The sequence below is a fragment of the Paralichthys olivaceus genome, chromosome 23 (genome assembly GCF_024713975.1).
Source record: "Paralichthys olivaceus isolate ysfri-2021 chromosome 23, ASM2471397v2, whole genome shotgun sequence".
In the NCBI taxonomy this organism is placed as follows: Eukaryota; Metazoa; Chordata; class Actinopteri; order Pleuronectiformes; family Paralichthyidae; genus Paralichthys; species Paralichthys olivaceus.
In genome coordinates this window covers 1,402,501-1,414,444 of record NC_091115.1, presented here as the reverse complement: position 1 = coordinate 1,414,444, position 11,944 = coordinate 1,402,501, and the positions used below count along the sequence as shown (strand labels likewise).

At 42.7% G+C, this 11,944-nt stretch overlaps 2 protein-coding genes across 8 annotated transcripts in view; one reads left to right on the top strand and one right to left on the bottom strand.

Annotated features, from left to right (window-relative positions):
• Nucleotides 1–310: 310 nt before the first annotated feature.
• On the bottom strand, nucleotides 311–6,772 carry LOC109640713 (specifically androgen-regulated gene protein). Its single transcript, XM_020104855.2, has 4 exons — nucleotides 6,627–6,772; nucleotides 5,411–5,599; nucleotides 3,669–3,882; nucleotides 311–3,436 (listed from the first exon to the last, which is right to left on the bottom strand). Exons 2-4 carry the CDS (start codon nucleotides 5,486–5,488, stop codon nucleotides 1,938–1,940), a joined length of 1,791 nt encoding a protein of 596 aa, XP_019960414.2. The 5' UTR covers nucleotides 5,489–5,599; nucleotides 6,627–6,772; the 3' UTR covers nucleotides 311–1,937.
• Nucleotides 6,773–8,155: 1,383 nt separating this feature from the next.
• The window catches only part of rab3ip (RAB3A interacting protein (rabin3)), a 10,115-nt gene continuing 6,326 nt past the window's right edge, over nucleotides 8,156–11,944 (top strand). For 2 of the 7 annotated variants that reach the window (XM_069519593.1, XM_020104861.2), the window contains exon 1: nucleotides 8,159–8,297. The gene's annotated coding sequence lies outside the window, so the exon portion shown is untranslated. Of the gene's footprint in view, nucleotides 8,298–8,389; nucleotides 8,504–10,962; nucleotides 11,141–11,944 lie in introns of those variants that run through there. The other 5 variants (XM_020104860.2, XM_020104857.2, XM_020104859.2 and 2 more) reach the window with 5 other exon arrangements.

The following is an 11,944-nucleotide window of genomic DNA, read 5'->3' as shown; positions in this document are numbered from 1 at the left end:
TCACAGTCTGCAGTCCAGACAGTTCAGCTCTGTGCTCGACGCACAAGAGGTTCAGTGTGAATCGTGAAGGTCAGAACAACAAACCTTCACGTAACTTACCTGTGACACAGTTTACGATTAAAGGAGCAACACAAGGAAAAACTTGTTATTACTATTATTACACAGAAATCGTGGCTCCATCATCGGTTCTGTGACTGAACACATTTTTAAAATCTGACTTATTTAGTAATTTATTTCCAAGTTTGTGAGAAGAAGGATTTTAACTTCTATCTTTCACACACCAGACTCAATAAAAGAAAAACAACAGGAAGACGTTTTACTGTTTCGTTTAATGATCGACAATAATTCAACTTTACATATATTAAGATTAGAGCATATTCATATATTTATATATAATGTGGACATTTCAAAAGTCAGAAAGTCGACGCTGATCTTCCCGTTCACCAAACATAGATGCACTGATTGTAAAAATCTTTGTTCTGTGCAGACTCTTAGAAACATTTCCTCATAATGTAGTTATTTACTGCATGTATGCACCATGAGATACTTCAAAAAGACTGTAGATGTACTACAGCGAACCGGAGTCTGTGAGCAAAATTCACTTCAACTATTCACACAGAAAAACTTCTGTGATATTAACTTCAAAAGTAACTGTAGGGGAACTACAGAGGCCGGAGTCTGGATTAAACATTGTAAACTTACACACTGTCTCACACACACACACACACACACATACACACACACTCATGCTTTTGCAGCTACAACAGTTAAATAACACACTTGGAAAAAGTCAAATGTCTGAAACAGCCAAGTTGTCGAGAAGAGCTCGACAGGAACGAAAACACATCAGTAAACCAGGATGTATTTCTAGACTCTGTGGTTTGAGTGCTTGTGTTTTGTACAATACGATGTGCTCGCCCGACCCTAAAGAGCCGATTTAAAAGTACTCAGTGAAAAAAAAGTAAGAGTCAAACCCACAAACCCATTCCACAGTCTGTGGTTTGGTGTGGGAGGTTTGTCCACAGAGTAAAAATATCCTCCAGCTCAGCTCCACGAAGGTCTGGAACGTTTACGATGTAGTTTCGGTCTTTTCAGAACTAATCTAGATGATCCTCTTGAGAAAAGTGCCGTCGACTTTCTTCTAGCCCGAAAACCCCAGAAAGAAAAAAAACATCAGAAGAAAAACTCCCACCTTTTGAATAAAATGCCCAAAGTCGGCAAACAAACCAGTTAAAACAGAAAAGTGTCAAATGTTCGATAAAGGGCTCGAAAGATTTCAATATTTTTTCATTTTGCATCATTAGTTGCTCATTTACAGTTTGTCTTCATTTTTTCCACTACTAATTAAAAAATAGGTTTTTACCAGGGCCGGATTAAAAGTACGAGGGGGCTGGAGCAACCTCTATTTCCTTCCGTCTGTAAACTGTTCAGGAGATAACTGAGGTTCTCTTATTCACACAAAGTGTTTCTAAAGATTGACATCCTCTAAAGACCTCGAGGAGACATTTCCTAACTCTGGGATGAAAAAGAAATTAAGATGTTTTGAGGAAATGAGGCCCAGCATGAAAAAAAAAAAAAAAATCAGAAATTTCACAATTAGATTCTTTGTCGCAAACAAAGGTGAGACTGGAGTTGAAGTATCTTCCGTTGCTTCTCTTCACTCGGACCCAAACTAAAGTGCAGATGTATATGATGTCTTTGCCTGGAGGCAAAATAAATCACTTGAAGAGCGTCGATTGCACAGATGCTGCACGGTGCCAAACGTGTTCGGCGTTGGAACTGGTTGTGCAGGTCTATCGTAAGTTTCAGCTCCTCTGTAAAAGTATGTCTCTCTCCAAACGAACCAACCACACCTCAAACTCAAGTCACACGTGGAGCAACTTAAAGAAAATCACCTCCACCCGCAGGTGCACTCCAGAGGTCCAGACTCGAGTTCATCAAGACTCTTTCATCAGCCCCAGCTTCCTCAACGCCTCCTTGCGGGATTCGTCAGAAGTTCCTTTTCCAGCGAACTGCACTGTGATTCCCTGGGGACGAAACTGTGAGCCGGGTCTTCGCTTGTGCTCGGGGGTCGGGGCATGTTGTGCCGCTTTCTGTTGAGTGGCAGGGCCGCTGTAGGAGTGGCGAGGTGGTCTCGGGGCTGGAGTCGGCGCTGGAGGCTTGACGCTCCTTGGTGGGATTCCTGAAGGCCGATTTAAGCCGGCGGAAGCGTTGATGGTTCGGCTCTTTCCTCCGTAACTGTTCGGCTCAATGGGCTGCGGCTCTGATTTGGCGGGCAATGTTTGACTCTTGGTGATGTGGGAGCTGAGGATGTCGGGAAGGTTGTTCCTGGTCACGGCCATAGGAGCAGGGTTCATGACTTTGGTCTTTCCTCCATAGGTGTTGAACTCGCTGGGGTTAGCCAGCACAGGTGGGAGGGTTTTGGGTTCAAGCCTCGTTGGAGAGGATACAGGTTCACTTTTGGAGGAAACAGAAGGGTTGACCACCATAGATTTCCCTCCATAGCTGTTAAATTCCAGCGAGGTGATCTCAGGCGGAGGGGCGACAGATGCTTTATTGTCCAGAGGGAGTGGAGAGAAACTGCGACGTGTGACTGCTGGAGGTGAGGGGCTCGGATGGGAATGTCTTTCCTCCAGGCTCTTGAGGGACGGTGTGCGCAGAATCTCAGCTTTTCTGTCAACATAACTCCGGCTCTGAGGTGTTGCAGGGTTGGCTTCTGGTAATTTGACGGTGGTTTCTGTTACTGGGGAAACACTGGCCTCCAGAGGTTTGGCGCTGGTCTCTGCACCTGTGGGAAGGTCCAGTAAGGTGCTGTTAGGAAGCTGCGACGTGCCCCCAGACATGGCTCGGTTCCTGGTAAGGCCCAGCTTGGACAGAGCCTCCATCCTGGATATGTTTGGTGTCGGATCCCTGAAGGAAACGCTGCGGGTTGGAGTGTTTCGAGCCTTCTGCTCCGTGGTCTGCTCAGGATCTTCCTGTAGCAAAGGATGTGAAGTTCCCGTGAGGTTTGCAAGCATTTGTGCCCGTCTCTCATGAATGTTCACGTTAGCCAGAGACTGGTTCTGGTGCTCCTTGGTGCCGAGGATCACGTTGATGTTAGCAGGGAAGCGGGAAGGCTTAGCAGAGGTAGGAGGACCCTGTTTCACTGGTTGATCTGAGTTGAGACTCGGTGGCTTGTCGGCGTCACTGCTGCGTTGGCGGAGCGAGGAGGGATGGAGGTTGGAGGTTCCACCTGCCTGGTTCTCTGCTATCTGTTGCGCAATCAGGACTGGAGTGGGAATACACCCCGGAGGGTGGTAGGAGGTGTGGCTATCTGTTGACCCATAGCTGCCACTTGGTAGGGGAGGGTTGTACTCTGAAGGCAAGCTGTCCATCTGATCGCGCCAGGGCTTCAACTCGAAGTGGCTTTCAGTGTGTCCCACAATACTCTGGAAATCTGGGGGAGGAACAAAAAGCAAAGTGAGAATCTGATAATTACTGCAAGCTTCATTTGTAGCTTCGACTTTAATTATGACCCTTTAAGTGATGTTTTAGTTTTAGTAACCTGCGTGTAGTTGAAGACTTAGCATGTTAGCATCTGAACAAAACATAAAATATTGTGACTGTTGGGGTTGTTGTGTCTTGGGGGATATTTCCTTCTCATATCTAGAGTTCTGGCGTTACGCTACCTGGACTGGTGGGATTGACCGGCTCTCTCGTCTGCACCAAGTCTGGTCCAGGGCGGACGAGGTCTATGATATCCTGGTTGGGAGAGAGCGGTCTGCTGGGTTTCCCCTGCCTGGGATTCCGGTCGTCTTGATTCAGGCTCTCCTCCAATGAGACGATGGTGTCGTCGAAGAACTGGATGCACTCCTGCACATCCTGGCTCAGAGCACTGTCTTCCTGTCGAGGACACAGAGCGAGGAGCAATCATGAGTCTCGTACACCTTCGTCTGGGTCTCTGTCTCGTTTATCACCTTCCTCTTCATCACGCTACAAACCGTCCACCACAACTTTCTCACACAGGTCTGTTTGTTCCTTCGTCCCAATCCTCTGAACTCCTCTCCCACACTATATTTAGCTCAAATGCTCCCTCTCTTCTGTGTGCCCCCCCCCCACCGTGCTTCACCTCCACAGTTACCTGTCCTGCTTCACAGTGCTGCCACAGACTAACAACACAATGAGTCGTATCCAGTAACAACACAACGTCACAGCTGATTTTCTTCACTCTGTGGTGGGTTTTTGTTCTCGTTGCCGTGATAACGATCCAGTTCACAAACAAAGCTTCACCTTAACTCTGCGAGAGGCTGTTTTGTGACATTTTCATTGATTTCTCTGAGAACGATTCATGAATATTGGTTGAAAAAAAGAATCAGACACATTCAGGGAACTGAAGTCTGTCGGTGTGTGTGATGAGATTTCAGGGCCGTGGCAGAAACATGAGGAATGAGGAAATCAGGATGAACAATAGATCTGGATCTCTCCTAGAACTCAGCACAGCGGCTCGGTGAGTTTGTGTCAATAAAGTGTAAATAATTATTTCAGCTCAGTAACTGAACTCAAATCATCTTGTTTCGTTACCTGGTTGAAGTTAAGATTTCAAACGACTGTTAATGAGACTTTCCTTTGTCGGTCACAGTCTCAGCCTGCAGGTGTCTGAACTCTGAATTCTTTTTCACCAGTGTTTTGATCCCTGCTCATGTTTGACTGTAATCACGCAGCAGCCGCAGCGAGAGAAGCTGCTTATTAAAGCTGCTTATTAAAGCTTTTTCAAGGTGATGACCTTCAGCTCGTGGTTGGTTTGTTGCTGGTTGTTGCTCAGAGTCACCTGCAGCAACACCCAACTGAAACCAACGCCAGATAAACATCCGCCGTGCTGGTTTCAGTCGGAGTGAATGCTGCTTATTGTCTTGGAGCAAGAAAACTGCAGCTCGACCGGTTCGGCCGTGTTGTGTGTTGGTGGTGAATTGTCATCGTCGAGGCAGTGGCAGGGATCGAGGTGTTGAGCAGGTGAAGTAATGAATGTTGCATCATGTAAACACGGCAGAGCCTCCGTCAGGCGAAGAGCCGTTTGAATAATCAGCCGATCATCAGTGTGTTTATGAAAACATCAGAACGAATCCTCCTGTGATGCTGCATCTGTACGGAGCCGTGATGATGCAGCAGTTTGACCTCATGACTCATATTTACTCCATCGTTGTAGAAGTGTAGTGAGAAGCTTGGCATTCTGGGTAATACACCAATTAGATTTTCTTTCCAAACATTCAAAGCTTCATTCAACAATGACTGTAAATAAAGATGGACGCATCAGGGGACATTTATACCACGGTAATAATTAAACTGTCTGACTGGTCGATTACGTGTATCGGCTGAATCTTAGACCCCCGTCTCGTCTCCAGCTGATCACCTCTGATGTTTCTCAGATACTCACACCAGGTCTGGAGTTTCTTCCAGCTCCGCCATTGACCTCGTAGTGGGACCGAGGGTTTGCCTGCAGAGTGGCGTCCATGGTGCAAAGGTCAGAGGTCAGCTCATGGAGGGTCCGGTGTTTGTGGGCGACGGTGGAACGAAACCTGGATCACATCTGGACTCGCTCTGAAGAATCATCGAATCTGTGAGTCTGGAAAATGAAACGGAGGAAAGAGCAGAGGTTATTCAAGGTCGAACTGTGATGAGGAGGAATATGTGATTTTATTATGAACAGAAGTGAAAGGAACCGAAGCAGCAAACTAAAGAGTCATCAGTAAAACAAAAAGAAGAAAAAACAAGGTTATGATTATTAAAAAGTTATTTCATTTCATGGATTCTTATCTATTCTCTGTTTTGCTTCCACTTTCGGACTCAAACATTTATTTTTATAAAGTTTTTGGAAAGTTTTATCGTCTCTTTATTTAGAATCATGTCGTGAAGTCAAAAGTAGAATATTTCTCTCAGAAATGTAGTGGAATAGAAAGTACATGTACTAAAAGTGCACGCTGCAGTATCTCGGCACAGTCACACCTGAAGGACGAGTAACTCTGGAACTGGTTGAGCTGTAAAACCGGCTCCTCAGCCTGAAAGCAAACCAACATTCCTCTTTCCGCTGCTCTGATTAAAACCTCAGAGGAAAAGGAAACGTGTTGAATATTTGAACAGCAGCAACGTTATTTCTACTTCTGATTAGATGAAGCTGAGAAGTTTCATTACTGAAACTAAAACTTTTTTTTTTACAGATCTTTGGAGTTTCCTTCAAAACAAAACACTTATTTCTACTTTTATATTTTGCAATAATCCATAAAATATTTTTTATAGCCGAACAGTCAGAATGATATTTATTGTAGATGTCTGACACATATAAATATGTTGTATATATATGCAGTGTATAGTTTAGTATATGCAGTACCTTTTGGAACATAAAAAATACTGAAATATGCAATATTAAGAAAACACCTCATATTAAACATTTCAAAAATATTGCAGTATATTTATTACGTATTTCTGTGTGTATATTGATATATAATACTGTACACACAATATACAGCATCACATTCTCTTATATACTTATACTATACTATACTGTATATTTGCAATGACGTATATCGTAGTAGAAAGTTTGTAGAAGTATCTGCAGGATTATAGCAGAGATATTATTTTCATTCAGGACTCACCAACAACTCCGCTCATCCGTCACCTGATCATCGACACGTCCTCCGTCGTTTGCTCCTTCAGATAAAAGAAGTTAATCTGTGACTCAGTCGTAAAAAGTAGAGTCCTGTGGTTTTGTTCCTCTGAGCTGAACTCTGTGCGTAAAGACACCAAGTGAGCAGTGTGCTCCACTTTTAACCCAGCGCCAGACTCCACCCACATCTGTGTGTTTGTGAGAGAGAGAGAGAGAGAGAGATTCATTCAAGTGTGTGAACAAGTGTTCATATGTTGGGAGGTGATTATAGTGACACAGTGGAAAGTTTTCTCTCTCTCTCTCTCTCACACACGCACACACACACCTGTGAGTTTCATTTGGGTGTATAACTATAATTGCCGCCAGACCTCAGTTCTTTCCAGGAAACTTCTCTGGAGATTGTGTAGGAATACTTTTTGAATTTACCTCCTGTTGAATAAAGTATTTCCCAGTTTTCTTATCTTCTGATAAACAGGTGAATATGTATGTGAAGGACACGAACCTTATTCTTACTGTGCATGATTCATATTCTAGTTTCACTCATTGATCAAAAACAGATGGAAGAGGGGAGAACCACTGAATTTATTACATATTTGTGATCTGGAATAAGGTTAGAAATGATTTTGTTTTATTTGCCTTGAAAATAATATTCTGGGGAACAACAAACCTGTAACACAGCTGAGATAAAACCATACATCTGACAAATACTTTTACCAACATCAGAGAATGTTCTGAAATCATAAGAAATCTATAACTTAAATACTTTATAATGAGTTTTTTAAAAAATGAATTAAAGGACTTCACTCACTCTTATTTGTTTGTAATGGGCGCCCCCTGCTGGCTGCAGCCTGGTAGCTAATTCCCTCTTTCTGTGACATGAGTAAAGAAACGTGTTTAAAATACACGAGTCAAATCTACACACTTAACATTTTAACGTCATTTTATTATTATTATTCAGGGCTCTTATTCTGTAGTTTTTTTTTTCAATTCTATGTATTTATTTATCGCCAAAAATCATATCTGATGACATCGACCGGTTGGTGAGCCTCTCTATTATTAATTATAATATTTAAAGCTCTGTCGGAGGATTATCTACTGGTTTATTGTTTCATCACGTTTTTCTTACTGAGTTTCACATTTACATTTAGCAGACGCTTTTTTGTCCAAGGCAACTTATGATAAGAGTTTTATTTCCATATATTTTTCTACCAGTGTTAAATATTATTATTTTATTTTATCATCATCATGAAATGTGCAACATGATAAAATGAAGTTTTTAATTTTTGCTGTTACCAACAGACTTTGTCGTTTGTTTCCTTCATACAACTATAAAGCTAATTAAACACAGTATATTATTTCATTTCCATGTTGTTGGTGAAATATTTCCCGTACTTTAATAATTATTGTTTGATTGTATTTGATGATGCACATCCACAAATAGTCCTAGTTGTTGTGTTGTGTATTTATGTGGTTGTGTCTCCGTTGTCATATAAAACCAAAGAGGTGAAGCTCTGGTTTCCCGGTGGTCCGTGAACGCAGCTCCGTCAGTCGGACCTGCGTCACCAGCTCCGCTCCGTCTTCTTGTTTGTTGTTTATTTATTTGTTTATTTATGTTTATTTGTCGGTTCCGGTTCCGCTGCTGCTGCTGCTCAGAGCTCCGGTGAGTCCACATCTACCGACCCGGTACCGTCGGTGCTGCTGTCCGTCATCCTCAGAGGAGTTCAAGACAACTTGCTAATGATGCTAGTTAGCTTAGCTGCGTTCAGCTATAAGTCCATTATCGGACACTGACCCGTCTGTTTCTGTCGCTCCTTGTCCCGGGCTGCGGCTGCACGCTCAGCCCGCCGGTGCTGGATCACACTACGGGTAACTGCAGCCACATGAATCCGGGATCTAACTCCTGTTTTCGGTTACATTCATGACTGTGGCTCAATGCGGCCGGGACCCGCGAGTTGGCCGATAATGGAAGCAGGGTTGTCATCGCTAGCCTCGGGGCGCGAGGCGCTGAGAAAAATGTCTCTCGTTCATTTGAAAGAAACAATAATATTTGTTGTTGTTTGTTTTATTTGTTTGTTTGTTTTCTCCCGTGACCCTCACGTGACTGCCGCCGCTAGCACAGGTGCTAAAGTCTCCTCTGTGTGAGGCGGACGATGTTGCTAAGCTAACGTTAGCCTCGACATTTAAATGGCCGTTAGCCGAAAACCCGAAGCCGACCCGCGGCGAAGAGACGCCGCCGACCTGCATCTTTCATGCGGCCGCTGTCACTCAACACCCCGGGTGTTTGTTTTTAATCCCCGGAGCCTCCACACGCCCCCTGACGCCCAGGAGCTGCTAGCATCGTTAGCTCCACACATGCTAACCGTAGTGAACCCAGTGCTAACTTCAGCTAGCTGTCACCTGAAGCAACCAAGTACTGCAGTGTACTCGAGTATTTCAGTTACATCACCGAGTACTTATACTCCATTACACGTCAGAGGACGTACTGCAGCACCAACTGAGGCCCAGACAAAAAAACTGCTATTGAGTAAAAAGAAATATTATATTTGTAATTCTGTAGAAATCCTGGATCAAGAAAAATAATCTAAAGATGATTTCAAACTATCAAGAAACTATAACAGTGAAATACTGAGGATTATTAAAGCACGAGAAAGAATTACTGATGACATCTGATAGTAAAACTCTCATTTTACTGCATTGGCAGTTTCCTGATGATACGTTTGTACTTTTAAATGCAGGACTTTGTACTTTTGTAATCTGTGGTTTCTGTCCTCGAATGAATTTAAAATCATATGATCCCAGTTATGAAACTTTGTCTTCAGACGAAGGTTTAACAGCTTCACCAGCAGTCAGTGTTGACGTCATGTGGACGGGCTCAGTCTCAGGTTTCAAACTTTCAGTGTGTTTTAAAAGCTCTGAAATCCTCGTTCTGTTTGCTCATCGTCATCTTCCAAAAGACTTAGTTCATCGTATTTTCCTGAATCAGAAAAACAAAAGACGGTGACGATTAAAATAAAGTCATGGAAAATAAAGTGCAGCACATTAGATCTGCACCTCACGCTGCGTAATACTGTGATCACCGTAAAGCTGCAACCAATAATTACCACATTTATCTGATTTAGCCGATGATTATTTTAATTATAACAACTGGGTTAGTTTTTAAATATCTAAATGAGAATGAGAAACGCATTTCAAAGTTTCCAAAAGCCCGAGTGACGTCTTCAGATGTGATGGTTTGTCTGAAATCAGTTTGTAATATTTGCTGGTTCCAGTTTTTTTTTTTCGTCCGCCACAAATGAGGTAAAAGTTGTGATTATTTCCGTGGTTTCTATTTCACAGAAGTTCAGAGCGATAAATTAGATCAGGGCGTCACGGTCGTGTGTTGAATCCTCAGGGAACTGCACCGTCGGTCTCCATCATTTATCGGCCACAATTCTTAAAACACGAGTCTGTAATGTGCAGTTAATTGCTGGTGAATGTAAATTATTGCTCTTAGTCTTATTTATATGCATTTTAGAAAATATCCATGATGATCAAAGTGGAAACAACTGATTAGAATTGTGACTTGTTTCCCTCTGACTTTAGTTGTTTGCATGTTAAAGTCGGTTATTCTCGGTGTTTGAGTCGATGTCGGCGGCGCGTGACGACACACAGGATTAGGGTTTTACCAGACGTCCGGAGTAACTGGATCCTTACCCAGCATCCCTCAGCGTATTGGGTTACCATGGGCTCTCTGGGACTGGTCTCCATGGAGACGGTCAGAGGGGTTGGTTAGTTTGAGGCGGGTGGGGTTTCACCTGGGTTTGACTGACCGGTGCGATGTGCACATGTAAAAGTTTGGGAGCCCTGTTCAGTGAGTACACGCTAACAGCTTTTAGGAAGTTTGCAAATATAGTCAAACATTTTGGCAATGAAATAATATCGTCAGCAAAGAAATGTTAGTTCCAGTTTCTCAAAAAGAAAGATTTGATGGATTGTTACTTGTTTTGATAGTTAAGTGAATATTGTTAAAAAGTTTAAAGTCTTTAATCTGCTGATTCATTTTTTTTTATCAGTGTTTAGTTTATAAAATATTGAAGTCAAAAGGATATTTTCAAAAGTTTCTGGATGAAGACGATCAGTGACACTTATTAACAGAAGGAGGTGAAACTGTGACGCAATGATACTGATATTAAAAACACGCACAGACCTCGTTGCTCCTGTAAATAACCTGAGGTGGTGACGTAAAGTTTCAAACCAGCTTCATTTGTCTTCAACAGGAAGAATTCACTTTTCATATGTTTACTCAGTGCAGGACACACCCACTTTACACACTAACACACACACACACACACCTAGAAACCCAGTGTGCTGACAGGTTGGACCAGTGTGATGTTCCTCACTCTGCTCAGCTGAGGTAGACAAAACAGAAGGACGGTTAACTCGAAGCAGAGAATCGCTCACGGACTATTTTAAGAAGTGTTGACGATGACGATGACGATGAAGATGATGATGAATGGATCTCTGGTATGAAAACAGACCTGATGCTTTGTTCCCTGATGAGTTGTCAGTCACTCCTGTTAGACCGAGAAAGTAGAGTCCAGTCCATGAACGGATCATAAAGCTGCAGGAGGAGGTGACAGAGGAGGCAGGATTCTTACACAAGTTCAGATTTTATTATCAAGTTAACTTTTATTGTCATTTATACAAAGTTTACAGCCAAAGTCAATTTCAGTGGAATGTCCAGACTTCAGCGCAGGTCTGAAAACAGCTTATGTGAGCTAACGGCTAATACAGAAAAACGCTGGGTTGTTGTTATTTACGAGGTCGATGGATCGAGTGCGTCTCTTTGTCAGGTTTGATTTGAACCCTGCTGTGTTTTCATGGTTTGCACAGTTCATGTGTGGTTGTGTGAAGTCTTGGGAACAATGTCAGTGAAGCTGCAGACAAACGACCGCAGAGAGAAACCCCATCAAAACGGATTCTGTTCCACTTCATCTGTGGTCTGAAAGCAAACAGATCAGCCACAGGATTTGATTTTTTGGACTGACATCACTAATCAATATTGACGGTAACATCAGTCCGAGGCCGAGCTCAACAGCTGGTTTGAGCCTTGACACAACCAAACATGACTAATGATGAAAAACATCGTCTCGAATCTTTAATCTTCAATAAAACTGAACTGTTTTCATAAAAACATGTTTCTATAGTAGAACTTTCTTAGAACTTTGAGACTTTAAAAACATGATTGGCAAATAGAATTGGGGAGTTTAAATGCAGCAAAATACAGATTCATTGTGAGAACTTTAAGCAGAGTAAGTGTAAAATCAT